The sequence below is a fragment of the Zootoca vivipara genome, chromosome 12 (assembly GCF_965207765.1).
Source record: "Zootoca vivipara chromosome 12, rZooViv2.hap1.1, whole genome shotgun sequence".
Classification (NCBI taxonomy): Eukaryota; Metazoa; Chordata; class Lepidosauria; order Squamata; family Lacertidae; genus Zootoca; species Zootoca vivipara.
The window spans coordinates 52859188-52884070 of record NC_142595.1 but is presented as its reverse complement, the minus strand read 5'-3'; the positions used below and the strand labels follow the sequence as shown (position 1 = coordinate 52884070).

At 52.8% G+C, this 24883-nt stretch overlaps 1 protein-coding gene across 1 annotated transcript; it reads left to right on the top strand.

The window, feature by feature from the left end:
* The first annotated feature begins 3761 nt into the window (after window positions 1–3761).
* On the top strand, window positions 3762–23892 carry RNF167 (ring finger protein 167). Its single transcript, XM_035134603.3, has 10 exons — window positions 3762–3896; window positions 10663–10793; window positions 11012–11092; window positions 12656–12778; window positions 13350–13437; window positions 13540–13630; window positions 16227–16332; window positions 18543–18636; window positions 21817–21897; window positions 22080–23892. The coding sequence occupies exons 2-10, from the start codon at window positions 10698–10700 to the stop codon at window positions 22481–22483; spliced, it is 1164 nt and encodes a 387-aa protein (XP_034990494.1). The 5' UTR covers window positions 3762–3896; window positions 10663–10697; the 3' UTR covers window positions 22484–23892.
* Window positions 23893–24883: the final 991 nt, after the last annotated feature.

Below are 24883 nucleotides of genomic sequence, written 5' to 3'. Positions count from 1 at the left end.
CAGTTCGAAAGCACGTCAAAGTGCAAGTAGATAAATAGGTACCGCTCCAGCGGGAAGGTAAACGGCGTTTCCGTGTGCTGCTCTGGTTCGCCAGAAGCGGCTTAGTCATGCTGGCCACATGACCTGGAAGCTGTACTCCGGCTCCCTCGGCCAATAATACGAGATGAGCGCCACAACCCCAGAGTCAGTCATGACTGGACCTAATGGTCAGGGGTCCCTTTACCTTTACCTATCCCACCTTTATCATCTGGGTCTCCCGCCTCTGCACCTGCTCCACCTTTGTCAATCTCCTTCTTAAACTGGGGTGCCCAGAACGCGACATGGGACTTCACAAGGAAGCAGGATGGGCCGGGGCAATCTGCTTCACCCAAGGGTACTTTGCACTCGTTCTGACACGAGCCTCTCCGTCGCCTTCCTTAAAGATTAAATTAAATTATGCCCACTAAACAGTGAGAGTCGTTCCCCACCACCACCACTAAAAAAACCCACCCCACGATTGTTTTGCGGTAAGAAAAGTGGCTAGGAGCGTTTGGCGGTGGTTGAGCAAGGCCATCTAACCTCTGCGCAAACATGCAAGAACAAACACAACCTCGTAAAATGCAAATTATGTGCAAATAAAACAAGGAAAAGGGGGAATGCACGGAATGACTCAGCCGTCCTATATATAAAATAATCAGGCGGCAATTTGCCAAGCAATCGGTTGCAACCTGTTCCTCCTGTCTGGCTGCATGTCTCTGCTCTCACCCTTCCTGGGAACTTGTGGCAAAAGGAGCCACTTTGTTTTTGTTTGTTTGTTTTTTATTTATACTTTTCAAAATGTATACATTTCATTAGTTTTACAATCAATCAAACATTTCAGAACTTGACTTCCTTCCCCCTCTTTCTGCGGTTCCTTAAATTTATTTTTAAATATCTTCTGCAGATCCAAATTCACTTAACTTTCTCGTTTCATTATCTGCTGTAAATATATACTCTTATGAAACTGCAGGTTATTACAATAATCCTGCTAATGTTTTTATCTGTTTACAATTTATCTGTAAATATTCTATAAACCATTTCCATTCTGTTATAAAAAGTTTGTTATCTGGATTTCTTATTCTACCGGTAAGTTTCGCCATTTCTGCATATTCCATAAGTTTTTGTATCCATTCTTCCTTTGCTGGGACTTCTTATTTCCATTTTGGGGCAAGTAACATTCTTGTCGCTGTAGTCACACACATGAATAAATTTCTATAGAGTTTAGGTAGTTCTGTCCCTATAATTCCCAAGAGAAAGCCTTCTGGGTGGTTTTTTTTAAAAAAAAACAAATGTTATTTTTAACATCTTTTCTGATTCATTTATATATCATTTCCCAGTAAGTAGGTTTTAACCTTACTATGATAGAAAGAACCTTCCTTTCTCTTTACATTTCCAACATTTGCTTGATTTAGATTTACACATTTTTGCCAGTTTCCTCGGTGTTAGATACCAAGTAGATTCCATCACCGATGGAAAAGGAGCCACTGAAACACTGATGCGATCCGCGTTCACACATGCAGAAGACCAGCAACCTCAGGTGGAGGGGATGGAGAAGCCACGAACTACCTTCCATCTTTACCACATATGTGCTACTGACTCTCAATCTCCATGAATTTCTCCCATCCTCTTTTAAAGCCATCCAGGCTGCTAGCCATCGCTGCCTCCTGTGGCAGGGAGTTCCGCAGTTTCCAGTGCTTTGAAACCAATGAAGCTGAAGCCACAGGGCCCTTAAACCCAGAGGGGCCCCAGAAGCCACTTCAGTTCACACAGGTTTTTTTTTAAATTGGGGTCTAGCAGAGCCCAATTTGAGTCGCGCAACTCCAACAGATTAATCTTCTGTTGCATATATTTCAACGATCCCAAAGTTTGAGAGCCAGCTGTTGTCAAGGGGGCGTGTTGTGGGAAGTTGGCCGTTCTGTTTCGGCCCATGTATTTCCCCACCACCACGCGGAGGTCAAGACCCTCGAGGAATAGCAAGGAGTTCACAAAAGTACTTAAGTGGAGTCCCAAAATCGTGGGAAAGGTGGGGAACAAGCCCATTGAAGAAGATGGCTGTGTTTTCCCGGACCTCATCGGTTGCAAAGGGGGACCCATAACCATACAGGCTTCAGGATCCCAAAAATGTAGGTCCACCACTGACTGTGCAAAGGATGTCCTTTTACCTGTCCTAAATCCCTCAACGTTCAGCTTCCTGGGATGTCCACGACTTTGGCTGTGACGAGAGAGAGAGAGAGAGAGAGAGAGAGAGAGAGAGAGAGAGAGAGAGAGAAACTCTCCTGTGTCCACTTTCCACATTATTTTAATTAAACTTCTATCCTGTCTCCTGTTACTCTCCGGTTCTCTAAACTAAAAAACCCCAAACGCCTCCCAGCGCTACGGTATCCGTTTTGAGGCGAGGCGACCAGAACCGCACACAGCATCCCAGCCTGGTTGGGCCACAGATTTGCACAGATTTGCACAATTCATTTCCTAGCACGCAATGTGCCTTTTCGCCGGCCTGGAGACGTGGTTGTTTTGGTCGGGGCCTTCATTCCAGGCGCCACCACATTCCTGCCTTGCTGTTAGCAATTCCTCCGCCCAACATCCTCAGCATTCCTTGGCAGAGCAAAGGCAGGGCGAGAACAGCCAGGGAGGCGGGAAAAGGAGGCGGCTCCTTTGGGTGTGCCATCTCCAGGCTCTCCATCTCCCATGCGAAGCCCCAAGAAAAACCCAGGCGTCCTGGGCCCCCATTTCAAACAGCTGATCCTAGAATCATAGAGCTGGAAGGGACCCCCAGGGGTCATCCAGCCGAACCCCCTGCAATGCAGGAATCTCAACTAAAGCATCCATGGAAGGTGGTCCTCCGACCTCTGCTTGAAAACCCCCTTCTGCATTTAGGGCATCTCTGCCCCATCTTTTCTCATGGCCCTCCCCTCTGGATTTAATCCCCACAACAACAGCCCTGTGAGGTAGGTCCGGCTGAGAGGCAGCAACTGTGCCCCCCCCCAGGTCAGTCCCTGAGGAATGAGGGTTGGCCATGAAGCTCCTTGGGGGTGACCTTGGGGGCCAGACACACTGGATCTCTTGGCATAGCTGCCAAGTTCTCCCTTTTTTAAAGGGAAATTCCCTTATGCTGAATAGGCTTCCTCGCGAGAAAAGGGAAAACTTGGCAGCTATGTCTCTTGGTCCAACCTACCCCGCAGGGTTGTCGTTTGTGGGGATGAAATGGAGGGAGGAGAACGGAGCACCTTGGAGAGAAAAAATGATGGAATATAAATGCATGTAATAAATAAAAAGGTGGTGACTCTCAAAGCCCCTCCAGTTGCTTGCGATTTCACTGCGTGAAAGAAAATAATTTTTTTTCATTAAAAAAGTACCGTGTTCCTACTGTGAATATATAGCAAAATACGGTAGAATAATAAAAAGAAAACCCCAGCCAGCAATAATAACACAAGGAAACTGACTTAAAAGGAGAGGGGGATATAAAGGGTTTTAATGTAAATATGTAGCAAAGTACACTAGAACAATTACACAAAACCACTAAGAACACAACAAGGTGAAGTAAAATTTAAGCTGGTTCCTATGAACCCAAAGGAAATTGACTTTTTTCTGCGGGTCCCTTCTGATTCTCCCTGCTGTTTTGCAAAGAGAGAGAAAAAAAGGTGCGCGTGCTCCTGGGTCCGCTCCTCTCCCTCCCTCCGTCTTGAGAACCCAGGCGTCCGAGGGAGGAGGAGTTGCTCCCTCCCTCCCCGCCCTTCTCTCTCCTCTCGCGAGATCTCCCAGCCATGTTGCAGCGGAGGGGCTTGTAAACAGAAGGCAGCCCAGGGGAGACCACCCGGTGCGCCCCCTCCCCCAGCGCGAGCGTCGCCCCCTCCCCGTGAGCGTCGCCACCTGGGAAGGTCAGTCAACTGCGGGGGAGGAGCCTCCCCCTTCCTCCTCTCCAGGACGCCTGGGTCCCCTGGAAGGAGGTGGGAGAGGAGAGGGATAGGCGCCTCTCCTGCCCGGACTCCTGGGTCCTCAAGGCGGGAGGAGGGTCGTGTCTTCGCCCCGCAGTCGAGGGTTGGGGTGGAGCAGCCGCGTGTGGCCCAGGTGGGTGGGTGGGGGGCGCCCTCTTGGCCCTTCCTGGTGGGGATGGGGGAGCGCCCTGTTTCTAGGGGTGCTTCCTCCGCCCCACGGTCAAGGGTTGGGGGGCGCCCCTTTGGGCTGGCCCAGGTGGGTGGGTAGGGGGGAGAGGCCTGGGGGGCGCCTCTGCCTATCTTGACCCTCATCCTCGCGCCCGGTTCCCAAATCTAAAAAGGTTTCCTTGTGCTCCAACTTTGAGCATGCAGCCTGACTGTCAGGATCACAGAGTTGGAAGGGACACCCCGGGGTCATCTAGTCCAACCCCCCCTGCAGTGCAGCAACCTCAACTGCGGGTTATGGGACCGTGGAGTCGGAAGGGACCCCAGTGGTCATCTAGCCCAACCCGCTGCCGTGCGATGACCCCCGGTTGGGTGAGCCAGGGGCCTGACCCTGCCAGCTCCATCTCTTTCTTCTCTGTCTCTGTGTTTGGAGTTGGGCAAAGTAGGGCAGGTCTCTGCCCCGAATGGAATGAAGCTTGCAATTCAACAGCAGGAAAGAGAGGAGGGAAAGAGGGCCGGAGCCAATGGGAAGATAATGTGTTTGTTCTGGTTCTCCAGAATCCAAGCCCCAGAGGAGGAGGAAGGGGCAGAGGAAAGGTTTTCTTCCTCTCCTGTAACATTCGGTCCAATGCTGGGAGGTTCAGGGCGAATAAAACCGGGTTTTTATTCCTGGAGCTGCTGGTTTGGCTCCGGTTGTGTCAATGTGGAGAAATCTGGGCACGAGGTTGGCGACCCCAAATGGAAACCAGGCTCTGCCTTAGTCCAGAGTTAATAGCATGTCCATTTCTCCTCCTTGCATCCTGGGACAAGGGAATTGTTGTGAGAGCGAGCAAAGGAGTTGAAATCGTAGCCCCGGAAGGGGTCTGAGGGGCATCTAGTCCAACCCCCTGGCCAAGAGGCATTCCGTGGTGGAAATCACAGTGTTAGAAACTAGCCAGGCGCCAGGCGCGTTTTGCAACTGGCACGGGTCCAATGGCGAACACACGGAGATCTCTGGATGCTGAGTTGGCGGCTGGGGAAAGCAAAATGTGACTTTGAGCAGGATCTGAAATATATTTTTTGCAGCCTGAATTGATTTGATTGCGCATTGTTTAATTTGATGTTTTAATGTGTTGCAAACTGCTTTGAGGTTCTGGTCTTTAAAATATACTCCCAGGGGTCCAGCCCCTTTCCCAGGTCATCCCTACAAAGACCTTGCGAGGTAGGCTAAGACTGACTCCAAGGTCACCCTGCGAACTTCCCAACGGAGCGGGGATTCGAACCTGGGTCTCCCAGGTCCAAGCCCAACACTCTAAGCACTCCACCCCGCTGCCTTCCTAGATTCCTTCTGCTATGGGGCAGCTCTATAAAAAGTCGGTAACTAAATATGGGAAAAGCAAAATGTCCCTTTTAGCAGGATCCGAAATATTTTCCTGGGAGCTTAAATTGGTTTTATTCCGGTTTGTTCTATTTGATGTGTCCTAAACGGCTTTGAGATGATTTCTTTAAGATATAAAGCAGTACAGAAATGAAATGAATGATGAGGATGATAAATCTCATGGCCAAAAAATGTACCTTATTAATTTTTTTCCCCTCCGGCCTTTTTCTCCCTGACTCAGTTGAACCTTGCTTCTAAAACAGAAACAGCTGAAAACATAGGAGGGGGGGGCGAAGCAATAATTAAAGAACAATTATACATGATATACACTAGATCTGCTAAGAACAGATAGGCTATTGTTATATTATCGGCCTTTCCTGAAAGCAGTCAGCTCCCCAAAGTCGTCTTGGTGGCGGAATCTCCTTCCTTGGAGGTTTCTTAATAAGATATTGGGTGGCCAGGGATTCCTTGGCTGCAATTACTGCATGGCAAGGGTTGGGGTTGGGCTAGATGGCCCTTGGGGGTCCCTTCCTGCTCTATAATTCTACAAGAACCTGGGTATGTCTTTGGAGAATTAGTTTTCTGGTTCTTCCCCTGCTGGTGGAAGGACAGCAAGGAGGGAGCCAGTCTGGCTTCTCTAGGGAGGGAGTTGCAAAGTTCTCTGGAGGAGCCACCACCGAGAAGGCCCTGCCCTGTGCCCCCCCCAGGTCTTCAGGGCCACATTGGGCTTTATGGGTTACGGGGTGAAAGATTCCGGCTTGATGGGGGTTGGACTGGATGACCCTCAGGCTCCCTTCCAACTCTACAATTCTGTCCAGAAAAGGAATGGCACCCAGGGGCGCTGTGCATGGCAAAGTGGGTGTCACCTTCTCCCTCTAGCCAGCCCCAGTCGGCAATCTGCCTGCAGCAGCTTGGGCTGGCTGAGGTTTCCAAGCACTTTTCAAAGGCAGCCCCAGGAGCAGCGCATTGCGGTACCCCAGGCTTTGCACAACTAAGGTGTTCATTGCTGTGGCCAGCTCTGGCATCGTGGGGAACGGGTGCGGGTGGCACACTGGTTCCAGCTGTGCAAACGGGTCTCTGATCTCCCTGACTAGGCCACTGTGGCAGCACACAGTGACTTGTGCCAAAGGTGGCTTTTGAAGGTGGGCGGAGAGAGTTGCGCATTGCGCATGTGGACGGACCCCAAAGCAAGGGAGAAAAGGGAGCGTTGTGTGTGTGGGGGAAGCAGGGTGCACCTCGAGGGTGGCGTCTCCCCCCTTATTGCCCCAGGTGCACCGATGCGCCGCGCGCAAAGGAAACATGGCCGCCACGGGAGGCCAGTGGAGAAGAGGTGTCTTGGCTTGGCTTGAGGAGCTGTGATGCTGAGGTTAATGGGAGCTGGGCTTCCTAGATAGGCTGAGCGCATGTTCCTTGCGCTGCGCATTCTGAAATCCTTCCAGGAATCATGTCCCACTTGCCAGACTCCCCAGGAAGGAGCTGGAACATTTGGGCTCGCTCAGTGATAATTATTTAGCTGCATTTATATCCTCAAGGCGGCATGCGTATTGTTCTTCCCACAACCAACCTGCGAGGGAGGCTAGTCTGAGAGGCAGCGGCTGTCCTCCCAGGTCACACCCAGTGAGCGTCATGGCGGCCCAGGGGGTGGGATTTGAACCCAGATCTCTCCCGGGTCTTAGCCCAGCACCCTCACCACTGCTCCACACTGCCTCTCAATGACTTTGCTGTGTAGTGAGAAGGTGAACTTGCGGGTGAAGAAGGACATATTGGGCAGGTTCCTTCCAGAGGGCACGGGGTTCAGAGAACGGTAGAGCGGAAAGGTACCCCCAGAGGTCATCCAGCCCAACCCCCAGAGCCCAGCACCTTCCAAGGGAGTCTGCCCCACTGTTGAACAGTTCTTACCCTCGAGAAGTTGATGATGTTGTTGTTGTTCTGCCACCCACATGACTTAGTTGGAATCTCCTCTCTTTCCATTTGAAGCCCTGGGTTCGGGTCCTGCCCCTTCGGATCAGCAGTGTATCTGAAGCTTGCTCCCTCTTCCCTGTGACCTCCAACGCTGACTCCTTTGCCCTTGGGGGGGGGGGGTCCAGGCGCGGCTGGCCGATCCGTCCCAGAAGTGGCTGCGGACTCTGTCCCGGCCTTGTGCCAGAGAGGGGTCCCTGCTGGGCTCAGGAGGCGGGTGCCGAGAAGACCAACACCCGTAGCAATGCAAAATTGTCGGGTTGAGAGGAACCCCCAGGGGTCATCCAGCCCAACCCCCGGCCACGCAGAAATGGCAGCTAAGGGATCCCCGACAGAGGCTTTCTGTTTTGCTCCCACCCGAACCGCTCTCTTTCAGGAGAGGAGAGACTGTTCTTCTGCATGGTGGGAGGCTGCTTGCCCTACTGTCAGATGGCATTATCCTGGCATCAGCTGCCTTTTCTCCAGCGGAAAACCCTCTGGCTTCCTTCCTTCCCTCCCTTTCCCCCTTTCGGCACCAGCTGGAAGAATGGGCACCTTTTAAGGGGATCTGCAGCCCGGCTGCCCAGTTGGGGAGGGGGTTTCCCTTGCCAAACCCTCCTTGCTGGGAAACCTCACCTCAAATGAAATGTGGAATTGTAAGGGAACCCCCAAAGCTCATCCAGCCTGACCCCGGGCAAGGCAGGAAGTGCAACTAAAGGATCCCTGAAAGACGGCCACCCAACCTCTGCTTAAAAACCTCCAAGGGAGGTTCCAAGGTCATAGGATGGAAGAGTTGTCAGGGACCCCTGGCGGTCATCTAGCCCAACCCCCTGCGAGACAGGAATGTCGACTAAGGCATCCCTGGAGTATCCAAGGAAGGAGAGTCTGCCATCTTTGGAGAGGGTCCCTTTGACTGTCGGAACAGCTCTCCCCACCAGAGAGTTCTTCCTAATGGGAATGGTTCTCCCCTACAAGAATCCTGTAGCCTTGGGCTGGGGCCTGGTTGTTCCCATTTTACAGATGGGGAGCACTGAGGCTGGACGCTGATCCTACGCCTATTCTAGATCCAGGGCCCCTCCTGCTACCGGCACCCTCTGCTCTAACCCATCAAGGCAGTGCCGCGTAGTGGTTAGAGAGCCAGGCTAGGACCTGAGAGAGCAGGGTTCAAATCCACCCCCATTTGGCCATGAAGCTGCCTTGGGGGCCAAGTCCTTGCCTCTCAGCCTCGCCTACTTCGCAGGCTCAGCCCCAGAACCGATTTGGCCTTACGATTTGTGAAGCGAGGCCTGTTTGCAGAGAGCTCCCTTTAGCACGGAGGGTGGGGGGGCAGAATTCGCACGATGCCTGCATTGCAGGGGGTTGGGCTAGATGGCCCCTGGGGGGCCCTGATTCCAGACGCCCATCCTGCCTGATCCGAGCCCTCCTCCGCCCTCTGGCAGAGAACGTCCGCCTGGCCCCTCCTGGCTGCGCGGCCTCCTTGCCTCGTGACGGATCAGGAGGAGAGAGGTCTCCCTCTGGGAAGCTCAATGGCTGGAGGCGGTGGACCCGGAACTCGGTGCCATTGTGGAGCCAGCGCTCGGCAGCTGTGGAAAATGTGCCTTCTATGCTAGGGAACATTGACGGACAAGGACGCCGCTGGTATCATAATGCCGCCTGACAGACCTTTAATGCAAGCGCATTTGGAATACTGTAATGCCGTTCTGGTCGCCTCGTCTCAAAAAGGATATCGAAGAGCTGGAAAAGGTTCAGGAAGGGGCAGGAAGGAGCCTGGCAACAGATGTAGGCTGTTGGACAAGTATAATGATATTTCAAACCCATTCATAAAAAATATAGTAGATAACTATATATGTATTTGGATGGCAATAGCTAGATGAGCAGGGTACAAATAATAAATTTATTTTTACCATATACTGTACCTATATGCTAGGCTAGCAAATATGGAATTGCAGTTGATTGCCTATATAGTGCTATAATATACATTTTTTAAATACTTTTTTTAGTGCACTTTAAATTTTTTACTTTGTTCAGTTGAAATGATTTCGATAAGAAATCAGAATAACTTTCTTTTAAAGGAGGCCAATTCTTCCGGAAGATCAGCCGGCCGGACATTGTCCCTGGCTGGCCAGCCACAGCCGTGTTAGAAGCTCGGATATAGAAGCCGATATCCAGGAGCCTTTTTTTTTTTTTTCAATGAAATTTGTTATCATTGTCACTCTTATTAATTTCCGTTCTCAAACACTTTATATTTTAAAGGGTAAAAAAAACTCAAAGCAGTTAAAACGTCGATCCAGTTCTATTTTTGAGGAAAACATTTCAGATCCTTCTCTAAATGGCATTTTGTTTTTCTCATATTCATTTACCGGCTTAATTGATAGAGCTGCCCCATAGCAGGAGAACTCTAGGAAGGCAATGTGGTGTAGTGGTTAGAGCAGAGTTTCCCAAACTTCGGGTCTCCGGCTGTTTTTGGATTACAGCTCCCATCATCCCTGACCGCTGGTCCTGCTAGCTAGGGGAGGATGGGAGTTGTAGTTCAAAAACAGATGGAGACCCAACTTGGGGAAACACTGGGTTGGAGTGTCAGACCAGGACCTGGGAGTTCAGGGTTCGAATCCCCACTCGGATGGAGATGCCCGTCGCCAACCTGGCATCCCGAGAACGCCATGGGACTCTTGTCAGTTGGAAAATGCGCCTGGCAGATGGAGAAGGCAGAGAGTTCCCGTCTGTTTAATTTTGGGGGGCTGCTTCTTTCTCCCCTGGTCCAGCCTGGCATCCACGTCCTCTTCCAGGTGGTCAGAGGCTGCCTGTGCCTGCTCCTTCCTTTTTTTAAAAAATATATATAATTTTTTAAAATTCATTTTTAGCTTTAACAATTAGCATCCCGAATAATACACATCATACACACATAGGATTCTCTGAAACCCCGGACCCTGTTTTTTAGAATTTTAAATTGTTTGCAGTGTTCTTTTAGGTAACTTATAAAATTTCCCCCATTCTTTATCTCATTTTTATCCTTCTGATCTCTGATCTTCCCGGTCGTGTCCGCCATTCCTCCCCTGCAGGTACTTTTATCTTGCTTCCACCTTTGGGCTCGTAACGTCCGCACAGCTGTCGTAAGCGTACATAAAAACAGCCTTTTCTGCTCCTTTTCCTAGAATTCCTAATACAAAGCTTCTGGCTTTCTCACAAAAGCTTTTTTCAAACTTCCCTGCTCCTACCCTGACTCTTCTGCAATGATGCTCTTTGCCCTAGGAGTCGCTGGTCTGCCCGCCTGCCTGCCAGGCACCATGATTCGAACGCAGCGCCCATTTCCGGCGGCGTTCCTGGTCCTACTGGTTTTCCTGCTCCTGGAGCTGCCGGCTGCCCAGGGGTACATTCACGCGGTGAGTCTCCAGCCCCCGGCCACCCCCTTCCCCACGGAAAGCCCTAGAGGGGCCCTGCTCCGAATTCTCCAAAATTGCTTTCCCCCAGACTTTGAATTCCCTCACCTTGTTAGTATAATATTCACATTTGTACCCCTCCTTTTTCTGTGAGCGCCAGGGGTGACTCCTGCTCCTGGTTCCTTACCTCTTTTTCTCTTTCCGTCTCCCCGAAAAAACAGATGTCAGATCACAATTCCAGCATGGAGTTCAACGACCTGCCGGCCCTCTTTGGGGAGCCCTTGCCGCACGAGGGGCTCGTGGTGAGTCTCCCCAAAAAACGAGCGCCGCACAACCCGCCAGAAATCAATCTTTCCAGTACGGTGCTGTGGAACTCCCTGCCTCATGACAGCTCTGAACCCTTTTCAGGAGAGTCTTCCCAGATTTATTATTATTATTATTATTATTATTATTACCTGGAGGTGCCAGAACGCTGCTGTGCTTCTTAGTTCATAGCTGGTTTTAATTTCGTGGGTGTTTTAAACAGTCGGGGTTTTTTACTTGTAGTTTAGTTGTTTTTTAAAAAATTCTTTCGAGGTTTTTTTGGGGGGCAATAATAATAATAATAATAATAATAATAATAATAATAATAATAATATTTTATTTATACCCCGCCCATCTGGCTGGGTCTCCCCAGCCACTCTGGGCAGCTTCCAACAGAAAAATAAAACACAGTAATCTATTAAACGTTAAAAGCCTCCCTGAACAGGGCTGCCTTCAGATGTCTTCTAAAAGTCTGGTAGTTGTTTTCCTCTTTGACATCTGTTGGGAGGGCATTCCACAGGGCAGGTGCCACCACCAAGAAGGCCCTCTGCCTAGTTCCCTGCAACTTGGCTTCTCGCAACGAGGGAACTGCCAGAAGGCCCTCGGTGCTGGACCTCAGTGTCCGGGCAGAATGATGGGGGTGGAGACGCTCCTTCAGGTATACTGGACCGAGGCCGTTTAGGGCTTTCAAGGTCAGCACCAACACTTTGAATTGTGCTCGGAAACGTACTGGGAGCCAATGTAGATCTTTCAAGACCGGTGTTATGTGGTCTCGGCGGCCGCTCCCAGTCACCAGTCTAAGCTGCCGCATTCTGGGTTAGTTGTAGTTTCCGGGTCACCTTCAAAGGTAGCCCCACGTAGAGCGCATTGCAGTAGTCCAAGCGGGAGATAACTAGAGCATGCACCACTCTGGCTAGACAGTCTGCAGGCAGGTAGGGTCTCATCCTGCGTACCAGATGGAGCTGGTAGACAGCTGCCCTGGACACAGAATTGACCTACACCTCCATGGACAGCTGTGAGTCCAAAATGACTCCCAGGCTGCGCACCTGGTCCTTCAGGGGCACAGTTACCCCATTCAGGGCCAGGGAGTCCTCCACACCCGCCCGCCTCCTGTCCCCCACGAACAGTACTTCTGTCTTGTCAGGATTCAACCTCAATCTGTTAGCCACCATCCATCCTCCAACCGCCTCTAGGCACTCACACAGGACCTTCACCGCCTTCACTGGTTCTGATTTGAAAGAGAGGTAGAGCTGGGTATCATCCGAGACAGATAAAAATGTTAAGGAAATAATTAAATAACCGAATTTTGAGGAGCAGTTAAATGAATAAACTTTAAAAAAATAAATGCTTAAGTAAATAGAGAGGTGCGTTTTGTGAAATGATTGAATAGACCCCAGGGGAAGGGGCCGTATTCCTGTTGGGATCACGCCAGCCTCTGGCGCCTTTGCGCCCCCCCCCCAACTGCCGCTCCCTGACGCTCTGGGCCAGAACTTGTGCCCAGTCCATGAGGGCAGGGGGTCACCAGGCTGAGCCTTCTCCCCCCCCCCAAATCTCGTCTCCAGGGCTTTCTGGTGGAAGCCAAGCCGGCCAACGCCTGCCAGGCCATCGAAGGCGCCCCGGTGCTGTCCAACGGGACCGTCTTCATCGCCCTCATCCGGAGGAACGACTGCAGCTTTGACCTCAAGGTGACCAGGGGAGTTCGGAATAAGCCCCCTTTTTGCTCCTGGGTGGGAAGCCTGCTGGGAAGTCCTTCCTCGCGCAGTTACACCGTGGAACTCCCTGCCACAGGAGGCAGCGGGGGCAACCCACGTCCACAGCGGACTGGGCGGTTTTGTGGAGGAGAATCAGGACGGCTGCACAGGGGCAGCCAATGCTTCTGAGCAGGCGCTTGCCGGAAACCGCAGGGGGGGGTTGCTCTCGCGTTCGAATCTTGCTTGCTGGGAGAAACTCAGCTGGGTTTCCTATCATGGGCCCTGTGAGAACAGGAGGCTGGAGCTTGATGTTCTTGTGGAACCTCCAGGTCTGGGCGCAGTCTATCTCGATTCCTACGTTCTATGGGGTATTTAGCCCCCTGGAATACATAGGCCCCTTTCGGCCTGATCCCACAGACCCAAAAGTTCTGGAGATGAGCTGGGCCTCTCCTTTCTGCTCCCCTTTGCCCCTCCCCGGGACGTGTGGTCTGGCTCAGAAAACAGCACCCTCCGAGCATGCGCAGAGTGCCTTTCAGGGTTTGACGTCCTCCTCTTCCTCCCGCAGGTATTCCACGCCCAACAGGCCGGCTTCCTGGCCGTCATCGTCCACAACGTGGGTTCGGACAAACTGCTCAACATGGTCTGGGACAGCGGTGAGCTCTTTCGGGGGGGGGGAGATGGTGTACCCCTTTTCCTGAACCCCTTTTCCCGGCACCTCTCTGGGGGCTGACTCCCTCTCTCTCTCCCCACCCCAGAGGAACTACGCAAGCTGGTCACCATCCCCTCCGTGTTCATTGGGGAGACGGCCGCCAGACTCCTTCGCGACTCCTTCACCTACGAGAAAGGGTAGGAGCCGAGGGGCAGCGGCAGGGGAGGGGGGGGTCTCTTTTATCAGCGCACTGAAATTCCCAGCGCTGGGCGGGGGGCGAAGAGGTTGCCTGAGCTGCCCCCAAGCGCGCTCCCCCGGTTTAGCGCTTGGGATCCTAGGATTGTGGAGTTGGAAGGGATCCCCAAGGGTCATCCAGCCCAACCCCCTCCTGCAGCGCGGGGATCGCGGTGAAATGCGGGGATTGCAGCCGGTCGCCGATTCCATGTCAGAGCATGGAAAGGAAAGGAAAGTTTAAAAACTGTGAATTTGTAAAACACCAGGAATGAAGATACATATATACTGTATTTACGCAAATCTAATGGTTCCTTGAATTTAATGCGTGCCTCGATTTTTGAACCTCAAAAAGTGTTCGCTGGCGAATGTAAACGCGCCCCCAAATTGCGCACCCTAATAGTCAAAACATAACTTAGCCCCAAAAGGGGTGTGTTACATTTGAGTAAATACAGTAAATGGATCCCCTTGACCATTTTGCTGTGCGACTGCGTTTGGGCTGCTGCCTCCGGGTTCTGGTCACCTCGGCCCCCAAAAGATATTGCACCGTTGGGGGAGGTTCAGAAAAGGGCCCCCAAAAGGATCTCCCCTGAGAAGAGGGGGCGCAGGGCGTGAGGCTCTTAGTTTGGAGAAAAGGCTAGGCATGATGGGAATTTTATTTATAGTTGTGGACAGAAGTTGCAGACATCTAAGGAAGCTGAATGTTGGGAGATTCAGGACGGATAAGATAAACTCCTCCTTCATTCTGTGGTACTCCTTGCCACTGGGGCCAGCAATGGCCACCAACCTGGATGGCTTTAAAAGAGGATTAGAAAAATTAACGGAGGGGGAGAGGGCAGCCGATGGCTACTAACCAGGGTGCCTGTGTTTTGCCCCCACAGCCAGATGCTTCTGAATCCCAGTTGCTGGAAACCCCAGGAGGGGAGAGTATTGATCTTGTGTTCAATTCCTGCTTTTGGGAGTCAATTTAGGGCATGCATAGGTGAACTCGGCCCTCCAGATGTTTGGGGGGCTACAACTCCCATCATCCCTAGCTAACAGGACCAGTGGTCAGGGATGATGGGAAATGTAAGGTACTACGCGTGGGCAAAAAAATGAAAGGCACAAATACAGGATGGGAGACACCTGGCTTGAGAGCAGTACATGTGAAAAGGATCTAGGAGTCTTGGTAGATCACAAACTTGACATGAGTCAGCAGTGTGATGCAGCAGCTAAAAAAGCCAATGCAATTCTGGGCTGCATCAAGAGGAGTATAGCATCTAGATCAAGGGAAGTAATAGTACCACTGTATTCCGCTCTGGTCAGACCTCACCTGGAATACTGTGTCCAGTTCTGGGCACCACAGTTCAAGAAGGATACTGACAAGCTGGAACGTGATATGATAGCCATGTTCAAATATATAAAAGGATGTCATATGGAGGAGGGAGAAAGATTGTTTTCTGCTGCTCCAGAGAAGCGGACACGGAGCAATGGATTCAAAGTTCAAGAAAGAAGATTCCACCTAAACATTAGGAAGAACTTCCTGACAGTAAGAGCTGTTTGGCAGTGGAATTTGCTACCAAGGAGTGTGGTGGAGTCTCCTCCTTTGGAAGTCTTTAAACAGAGGCTTGACAGGCATATGTCAAGAATGCTTTGGTGGCGTTTCCTGCTCGGCAGGGGGTTGGACTGGATGGCCCTTGTGGTCTCTTCCAACTCTATGATTCTATGAACATCTGGAGGGCTGAGTTCGCCTATGCCTGCTTTAGGGGCACCTGGTTGGCCGCTGTGGGAACAGGAGGCTGGACTAGGTGGGCCTGATCCTGCAGGCTCTCCTTATGTTTTTACGATCTTCGTAACTGCAAACCGTCCAGCAGGTGGCATTTTAAAACCATAAAAGTGCCAGGTTTCCCTTTAAAAGCCAACCGCAATCAATGACACTGGCTTTTTCCTTTTCCAAAAAAACCCGAATACAGTACTCTCTGTCATTCCTGGGTTTTGGGAGAAGGGGCTGCAGATTCTTCCATCCCAACCTCACTTTCCTGCGGATTTTCCTGGCTCCCTGTTTGGGCAAAAGGCCCAGAAAAGGGAGAGATTCTTCCTCTGGGATTCCTTTTGGCCAAAGCTTTGGAGGAAACGGCAAAGGGGATTCCTGGCTTATTGCAGGGGGTTGGGCTGGATGACCCCTGGGGGTCCCTTCCAACTCTACAATTCTATCATTGTAGGCCCCAAAAGCACAAATTCGGTGCTATTGACCCCTACCTGCTCCTTGAACCCTGAAATTACGGGTGAGGCAAGGAGGGGTTCAGCTGAGCGCCTTTCCTTTTTTTCAGAAAGCGGCCCCTCTTTCTGTGAAAATATCAGGGGGAATGAATTTTCAGTTTTATCTTCGGCACCTTCCGTGGGGCTCGGAAGCACCCGAGGGGGTGAAACGGGTCTGATGGCATTTCCCCTTCTTATAAGGGGAGGGGGGACACTGGGGAAAGGGGGTTTGCACCCCCAGATTCTGAGCCAAGACTGAGATCTTTGGGGTTTCTGAATGTCCTGGTTGAATCTACTCTCTTCCCTCCTCCTTCTCCTCCACAGGGGCCAAGTGATCCTGATCCCGGAATACATCTTTCCGCTGGGCTATTACCTGATCCCCTTCACGGGGGTTGTGGGCATAGTGATGGCCGTGATGTGCACTATTTTGGTGAGTGAGTTTGTGGGGAAGGGGGGGGGGGTCCTGGCCGGGACAACGGGTGGGGTGGGGGTGGGAAGCGGGAAGATGGATGGACATCAGTCAATGTGAAAAGGATCGAGGGATCTGGGGGGACCACAACCTGAGCAGGAGGCCACTGGGTGATGCAGCAGCAAAAAAGGCAAATACTATTCTATCTCTCTTTTTAAAACATTTTTTCTTTGATTTTACAAGTAAAAAATTATAAAAATGACATAACACATACCCACAAATTCCTCCGAACCTCTCAGCATCCCACCTTCCCCTCTGTTGGTTCTGTCATTAAATCTTTTCTACTGCATCTTTTCCCAATTTTTATTTTTATTTTTAACTTCGTTATCTTCCTAATACCCATTACATTACAAGTGTTATTGCGATTCTGCTAATGTTTTCATCTGTTTACAGTGGTCTCCAAGATAGATTATAAAAAAAAAAATTATCCCATTCCTTATTAAAGTTTTGGTCTTCTTGGTTCCTGAGCTTTCCAGTCAATTTTGCCATTTCGGTGTATTCCAACAATTTAATTTGCCGTTCTTCTCTGGTAGGAAAGTTCCTACCGGCAAATGCTATTCTAGGCTGCATCCTCAGAAGGCTAGTGTCCAGACCGAGGGAAGGAATAGTCCCACTCTACTCTGTCTTGGTCAGACCACACCTGGAGTCCTGTGTCCAGTTCTGGGCACCCCAGTTTAAGAAGGATGTCGATAAGAGGAGGGCAACCAAGGGGATCAAGGGTCTGGAAAGCAAGGCTAATGAGGAGCGGTTGAAGGAGCTGGGGATGTTCAGCCTGGAAAAGAGGACATGGAAGAGGGAGCAAGCTTGTTTTTCTCCTGCTCTGGAGGGTAGGACTCGAACCCATGGCTTCAAGTAACAAGAAAGGAGATTCCGACTAAACTTTCGGAAAAGCTTTCTGACAGTCAGAGCTGTTCAGCAGTGGAACGGTCTCCCTTAGGAGTTGTGAACTCTCCTCCCTTGGAGGTTTTTAAGCAGAGGTTAGATGGCCATCTGTCTTCGGTGCCTGAGCTGAGATTCCTGCATTGCATGCAGGGGGGTTGGGCTGGATGACCCCTGGGGGTCCCTTCAGACTCTACGCTTCTATGATTCTAGAGAGGGAGGCCAGCAGACATTTGGGTCCTGGGATCTGTTTTGCATAATACAAAGTCACCCTCCTTGCAGATCCACACCCCAATCCAAGCTGCTTGTTGTTGTTTAGTCATTCAGTCGTGTCCGACTCTTCGTGACCCCATGGACCATAGCATGCCAGGCACTCCTGTCTTGCACTGCCTCCCGCAGTTTGGTCAAACTCATGTTCGTAGCTTCAAGAACACTGTCCAACCATCTTGTCCTCTGTCGTTCCCTTCTCCTAGTGTCCTCCATCTTTCCCAACATCAGGGTCTTTTCCAAGGATTCTTCTCTTCTCATGAGGTGGCCAAAGTATTGGAGCCTCAGATTCAGGATCTGTCCTTCCAGTGAGCACTGAGGGCTGATTTCCTTCAGAATGGATCGGTTTGATCTTCTTGCAGTCCATGGGACTCTCAAGAGTCTCCTCCAGCACCAGAATTCAAAAGCATCAATTCTTCGGCGATCAGCCTTCTTTATGGTCCAGCTCTCACTTCCATACATCACTACTGGGAAAACCATAGCTTTAACTATATGGACCTTTGTAGGCAAGGTGATGTCTCTGCTTTTTAAGATGCTGTCTAGGTTTGTCATTGCTTCTCTCCCAAGAAGCAGGTGTCTTTTAATTTCGTGACTGCTGTCACCATTTGCAGTGATAATCAGCTCTGAATCTACTTGTCCTCCGCTCTTCCTCAGTAGCATGTTGGATTCCTTCCGACCTGAGGGGCTCATCTTCCAGCGTCTTAACTTTTATATGCCTGTTGTCTTTGTCCATGGAGTTTTCTTGGCAAAATCCTGGAGTGGCTTGCCAGTTCCTTCTCCAGGTGGATCACATTTAGTCAAAACTCTCCACTATGACCTGTCCATCTTGGGTGGCCCCTATGGCATAGCTCATAGCTTCTCTGAGTTATTCAAGCCCCTCCTGCAATAGCCTGCAGGAACCCCCCTGAAGGGCTCATTGAAGGATAGAATCGCAGAGTGGGAAGGGTCCCCCTGGGGTCATCTAGCCCAACCCCGTGCCATGCAAGAGCCGCCACTCAAGGATCCCATTTCTCCCTGTGGAGCAGATTGTGCGCTGCATCCAGCACCGGAAGAGGATGCGGAGGAACCGGCTCTCGAAGGAGCAGCTGAAGAAAGTCCCCGTCCACAAGTACAAGAAAGGTAAGGGGGGGAATCCCGGGGGGGGGGGAGAGCTGCCGTCTGGGAGGGGGCTGCTGGCCAGATCCGGGTGAGGAAGCTTCCTGGAGAAGCATTTTCCCTACCCCCCCCCCACAAGCTGGGTCCAGCTGGCGGGAGGGGTAGTCCAAAACTTCCTGATCGGCATACAAAGAGTTGGAAGGGACCCCGGGGGTCATCTAGTCCAACCCCCTGCAATGCAGGAACCAGATCACAGCCGATGGAGTTGCTGGGGGCAGTGGAGGGAGGGGGCAGCTGTTCCCAGGCAGGGGGAAGCAACAGTGAAATTCATTTTCCAGTTCACCTGCGGAACTCCCTCCCACAGGTGGGACTTTGAAAGGGGGTTGGGCCAATGCGTGGAGGAGAGAAGGGCTATCGGTGGCCACTGGCCATGTGGCTGCTGTCTGCCACAGCAGCGAACGCTTCTGAAGGCCAATGGCTGGAAGCAAAGGGGGAGGGCTGCTCTTGGGTTCAAATCCTGATCGCCACCAGATTGAGGAAGGAGCAGGAGAAAGGGATACTGGTGTGTGTGTGTGTGTTTGTGATTGGGGGGAGGGGCTTGGAAAGGTCCAGGGCAGGCGTGGCCAAACTTGGCCCTCCAGCTGTTTTGGGACTACAATTCCCATCATCTCTGACCCCTGGTCCTGTATGCTAGGGATCATGGGAGTTGTAGTCCCAAAACAGCTGGAGGGCCAAGTTTGGCCATGCCTGGTTTAGAAGCAGGAATTTGTCCACAGGAATGTGTGTGTGTGTGTGTGTGTGTGTCCACCTTCACCTCGGAGTCCCTGCAGTGGCCTCCTCTCTCCACCAGAGGGCACCCTGGCACCCTTCCTCTGCCTGCCTTCCTTCCCGCCAAAGCTCTGGGGCTTCCTTCCCCTTTCAGGGCTGGGGGGGGGGAGCGGCTGCGCTGCAACAGCCTTGACTGCGCTGCAACCCCCACCCCCCACCTTGGGGTTTTTTCCGTTCTCTCTCTGCCCGGCTTGTGAAAGGGGGGGGGAGGGCTTTGCCTTTTCACCTTCTTCACAGCCCTGAATCATAAGAGTCCTCTTAGGACTGGAAGGGGACACCCAGGGGTCATCCAGCCCCACCCCCGGGCAGTGCAGCGTCCCCGAAAGGCAGCCGTTCCAATCTGATAGTCCTTTCAGGCAGCAATTTCCTCCGAAGCAGAAAGCAGCAATTAAATTTGACGGGGAGAACATTTGACTCCTCCAGCATTTGAAACACACAAATGGCTAAAAGCAGCCGCTTTTCTTTCTTTTCCGGGTTGTGGGGGGTGTTGGGCTCTCAGACCCCAAGGACCCCTGAGCCTTGCAAGGAGCAGGAGGCACCGGTATTTATTCCGAAAGAGTGGGGACTGGAAATTTCACCTCAGCCCCAGGGGCGGCTCAGGGGCAGAGAAGCTGCTTGGCATGCAGAACGTCCCCGGCAGCAGTACCTCCTGCCTTTAGGGAAGGCCCCCTGCCTCGGACCCCAGAGAGCGGCTGCCGGCCAGTAGCAGCGATGCTGAATCGGGAGGAGGCCGCTTTCTATGTTCCTATGCCGAGCCATCCCACCTGGCCTGGGGGGCGCGGGGTTTTCGGCTGGCGCTTGCAGGAAATGAAATAGAAATGGTCAGGAGAGGGACCCAGGCGTCCGGGCAGCCAGGGAGCCCACAACATGAACCCCTCGCTCCTGGGAGGGGGTGACTGTAGAGACTTGGCGGGGTGTCCCCAAATGGGGATGACTTTCCCCTTTGCATTGCGGTTGCGGGGGGGTTGGGCTGGATGGCCCCTGAGGGCCCTGGCTTAGCTCCGCACTTTTGTGCTTCTGTCCTCATTAGGGACTAGCAGCTTGCAGGGTTCCAGCCTCCTTTTGTAAGCAGAGGTTGGGTGGCCGTCTCAGAGAATCATAGAACTGTCGAGTCGGAAGGGGGACCCCAGGGGTCATCCAGTCCAACCCCCCATGCAGGAACCTGCCAGGAATGCGATTCCTGGATGGGGGGGCGGGGCGGGTTGGGCTGGATGACCCCTGGGGGAAAATTCACGGAGGGAAAATCAGGCTATTGGAATCCCACCTTTGGGGTCGGCCTCCTGTGAGAACAGGATGCTGGCAAGGCCAGGGCCCTGATCCGGCGGAGCTCTTCTTACTCTTGCGGCCTCCCCGCCCCTTTCCTCTCATGGGTCGGCCGTGTGTCTTCTCCCGCCTGGCTTTGGCCGAGGCTGACTCAGAGCGGGAGGGAGAGGCCGGCCGCCAGGCTCCCGTTTGCCTTATAAGGCCCGGCAGAGAGTTTTGCAGCCTTTAGCTGAGCAGAAGCAGCAGCCGCTCGGCTCTGACCGCTTCCCTTCCCCGACGCCGCTGCTGCGAGGGAGGCAGCTTCCTGTTTTTGCAGGGTTGTTGCAGGAGAAAGAGAGAGAGAGAGAGGCCCGTGCACAACTGGGGGGGGTAGAGGAGACCCCCCCACCCGCCCCAGAGCAAGCCGCAAGGAATCCATGGTGGAGCAGGGAGGGATCCCCAAAGGTCCTCCAGCCCAACACCCCTGCAATCCCCTGGAATCACAGCTCCAGAATTGGATGGGACCCCCAGCGGCCATCCAGCTGAGCCCCCCAGCAATGCAGCAATTGTCTTATTTCTGTGCTTTTAACATTGGGTTTCATAACAACGAATAATAATAGCAATAAATAACCGCAGCAGACATTAATAATAATTACAGCAGCAATAAATAACAACACATAATGATTGATGACCACCCCCGCAGCTAATAATAAGCGAGACGGCAATTAACGATGAATAATAGCGGCCCGTCCTGAGAATCGAGGGCTGGCGTCTTGACTGAAGGGGGGGGCAGCAGCCTGAGCCGGAATCCCGGACGGAGGGAGTGGGTTCGAATCCTTGTGCAGCCAGAATAGCCTTGCCTGCCTTGAGTGGGAGGGTGTTTCTGAGCACGTGGAGATGGATGGCCGGCCTTTCAAAACATGGAGAAGCGGGTGGTCAGTGGTCAGGGAGGAGGGGGGCAGGCCCCTTTGTCGGCCGGGTGGCCGCCTGTCACGGATTTCTTCCGCATTTCCTGGGGTTGGCCTGCATGACCTCTGGGGGTCCCTTCCAACTCCACAATTCCATGATTCTTGGAGGATGACAGGAGCAGCTTTTCCGGGTTGCCTGATGCATGTCTCGGCCTCCTTCCCGTAGGGGACGAGTATGATGTCTGCGCCATTTGCCTGGAGGAGTATGAAGACGGGGAGCGGCTGCGAATCCTGCCTTGCTCTCACGGTAAGGAGAACCCAACCACTCCAAAGAGCTCCCTTGCCAAGATGCGCCCCAATTTGAGGAGGATAGCCTGCAAACGGGGGCGACCCTTTGCCTTGGGATCTTTAGCTGCAATCGGGGTTGGGCTGGATGACCTTTGGGGTGTCCCTTTCCGGCGGATCCCTCAAACTCTTCTCTTTCCCCAGCCTACCACTGCAAGTGTGTGGACCCCTGGCTGACGCAAACCAAGAAGACGTGTCCCGTCTGCAAGCAGAGGGTGCTGCGCTCCCCGGATGACTCCGACTCGGAGGGCGAAGAGGGTCCCCGTGCCCCCCAAGACGAGGAGGAGGCAGGGGGCCAGGGGGGCCACGGGGAAGAGGAGGAGGAGGAGGAGGGCGAGGAGGAAGGAGAGGAAGGCGACTCGGAGCGCACCCCCCTCCTGCGCCCCTCGCCCACCGCCGCCCTGGGGGGGCCCTCCTTTGGCAGCATGGGGCAGCATTCGCCCCCCTCTGCCGCCCCTCAGGGCCTCCTGGAAGAGGCGGGGGGCGAAGGGGACCAGGATCGGGACCAGAGGAAGGGGCTTCTCCCCAGGGGCCCCCTCCCAGTCTAGCGCAGTGTTGGGCATGGGGGGCGCGAGAGGGGCCCCCGGGTCAGGCACCCCACAGCCCACCCTAAAGGGAAGCCAGAAGGGGGGGCAGAAAAGACAACCCCCCCTTCGTCCCTCTGCTTTTTACCACTGAGCTTCCACTATATGTTAACTTTTCAGGGAGGGGGTGGTGGAATCTGGGGGGGTCTGTGCAGCATTGGGGGGGCGCAGGGCAGGCTTGGGGGTCCAATACCCCTTTGGGTGTATTTTTTTGGGGGGGCAGGATGCAAAAGCCAAGAGGGAGGTGGCTGGACTCCGGCCTGGTTCCTTTGCAGGGTGGGGGGCACACACCTCCCCCCCCAAGAGCACAAGCCCCCTTTTTTTCCTGTGGGGGGGGGAGAGACCCCATGGCAGCCGAAACAGAGCTCCCCCCTTCCCAAACTGGGTTGTGGGTGTCCCAATTACACATGGATAACAGTATTTTTGTTTTTTGTGGGGAGGGGGCCAGAAAGTCCTGTGTCCTTTAGGTGGGGGAGTTCAGTATATAAATTTAACACATGGATGGGGAGCCCCCCCAGCAAAGCATGCCAAACCTCCCCCCCCCCAGCACCCACACCCACCCTACCACTCCTGGGGGGTCCCTTTGGGTGTAGACCCAACCCCGGAATCGCCCCCCAACCTCCTCCCTCTTGCGATTTTGCACTTTTCTCCCCACTGTGTGCCAAGGAATTGGGGGGGGCTTCTTGTCCTCCCTGCTTCTCTCCCCCCCCCCCAATAAAAAAACCCTCTTGGGACTGCTGATCTTCTTCCTAATTTTCCACACTAACTTCCAATTTTACAGGGAAAGACTTTAGCATCCTATAATAATGTTTATTTTGGGGGGGGGGAAGACACCCTACCTTTTAACCCCCTTTTTTCCTTCCTCCACCCCCCCCCCCACCCCGCTGAGGAAATTTCTGTCTGGGGTCTGTTCCTTGCCTCCCCCTGCAATGGGCAGGATACTGACCCTCTTTCTGCGTAGGAACTAACAAGCAACGGGCATCGGGGTGCTGGGAGTTTTTGGGGTGGGGGTTTGGGTGATGGGGGGCACCAAGGAGGCGATTTCTGCTCTTCCTCCGCTCCCCCCCCCAGCTGCTGCCTGTCAGAGTTGCTGCTGCTGCCTAGCCGCCTCTCGATCGCCTTGAATAATTTTTACTGTAAAGGACTTTTTATTTTTAACTGTACAGTTTTATTGTGCCGTGGTGGGAATGCGAAGGGACTTTTGCTGCTGGGGCTTTTGCCGGGGGGGGGGGAGAGTGGGGAAGACCCCTGTGCCCCTCCCTCAGCAAAGGGCTCGGACATGCCCTGGATGCAGGGGGAAAGGAAATCAAGACTTCGATAATAATTAAAAAAGAGAGAGATTTGAGTTGGAATAAACGAAAGATGGTTTAAAATAGTCTGTTTGGCTATTTGTGTTTGCGGTGGGGCGGGGGGGAGAGCGGTTTTCTGCTGCAAGGATTGTGCCTAAGTAGGGCAAAAGAGGAACAGGCTCCGAGCGCCACCCCCTTCCGAGTCAGGCCCCATATAAGAGCAGAGGAAGAGGTTTGACGCCCAGCCCAGCTGAGTTCGGAGAAGAGGCAATGTTTATTAAAATGATGCACACACACACAGAGAAATTTTTCCTCCCTCTTTCCTAACACTGAAACTTTTGGGGCAGAGACCTCCTAGCCTATGGAACTCCCTGCCACAGGAGCCGCCGACCTGGATGGCTTTAAAGAGGATTAAACCACTTCTTGGAGGGCTGCCGGACAATAAATAATACACGGAGAAGCGAGCTTTTGCAGAAGGGTACCCACGGTCATCTAGCTCAACCCCCTGCAAAGCAGGAACAGGCAGGGCATTGAACCTGCAATCTTGGCATTATCAGCACTACGGACCCAAATTTAGGGGAAACTGCAGGAAGCGGGGGCAGTGAGCATGGCTGTTGCACCCGGGTCCGGCTTGCTGGTTCCTCATGGGGGCTCCTCGATGCTGGACTAGAAGGGCCCCTCTGGGCCTGATCCTCTTTCAGAAGGTGGCGGCCTCTCCTTCCTTGGAGGTCAATCTGCGCAGAGATCTGCGCCTTGCAGGGGGTTGGTATGGATGACCCTGGGGTGTCCCAACTCTGTGACATTCAGTGGAGGAAGGGGGCTTTCGCCAGAAGAGCATCAGTTGACACACACAACTGATTTTGGACCCCCACCAACGCAGAGAGAAAGCGGCAGTTTGGGGAGCGGTGAAAGGCTGCGAGAGTGCCCGTCTCCGGAAGATGTGGGTGACGGAGGAGGTTTTTTCGAGAAATAAAAGGTTTCCTGGGGTGGAGGGAAGAAGCCAGAGCAGGTCTTTCCATGGCCCCCAGCAGCTCAGGAAGGAGGTGGGTTCACAAAAGGGCTGCCAGAACGAGGC

Bases quoted from the DNA above. Each gene is read 5' to 3' on its own strand.
- RNF167 (XM_035134603.3), top strand. From the start codon at position 10,698: ATGATTCGAACGCAGCGCCCATTTCCGGCGGCGTTCCTGGTCCTACTG. The intron at 10,794-11,011 runs GTGAGTCTCCAG...CCGAAAAAACAG, and splicing joins CCCAGGGGTACATTCACGCG to ATGTCAGATCACAATTCCAG. The intron at 12,779-13,349 runs GTGACCAGGGGA...TTCCTCCCGCAG, and splicing joins ACTGCAGCTTTGACCTCAAG to GTATTCCACGCCCAACAGGC.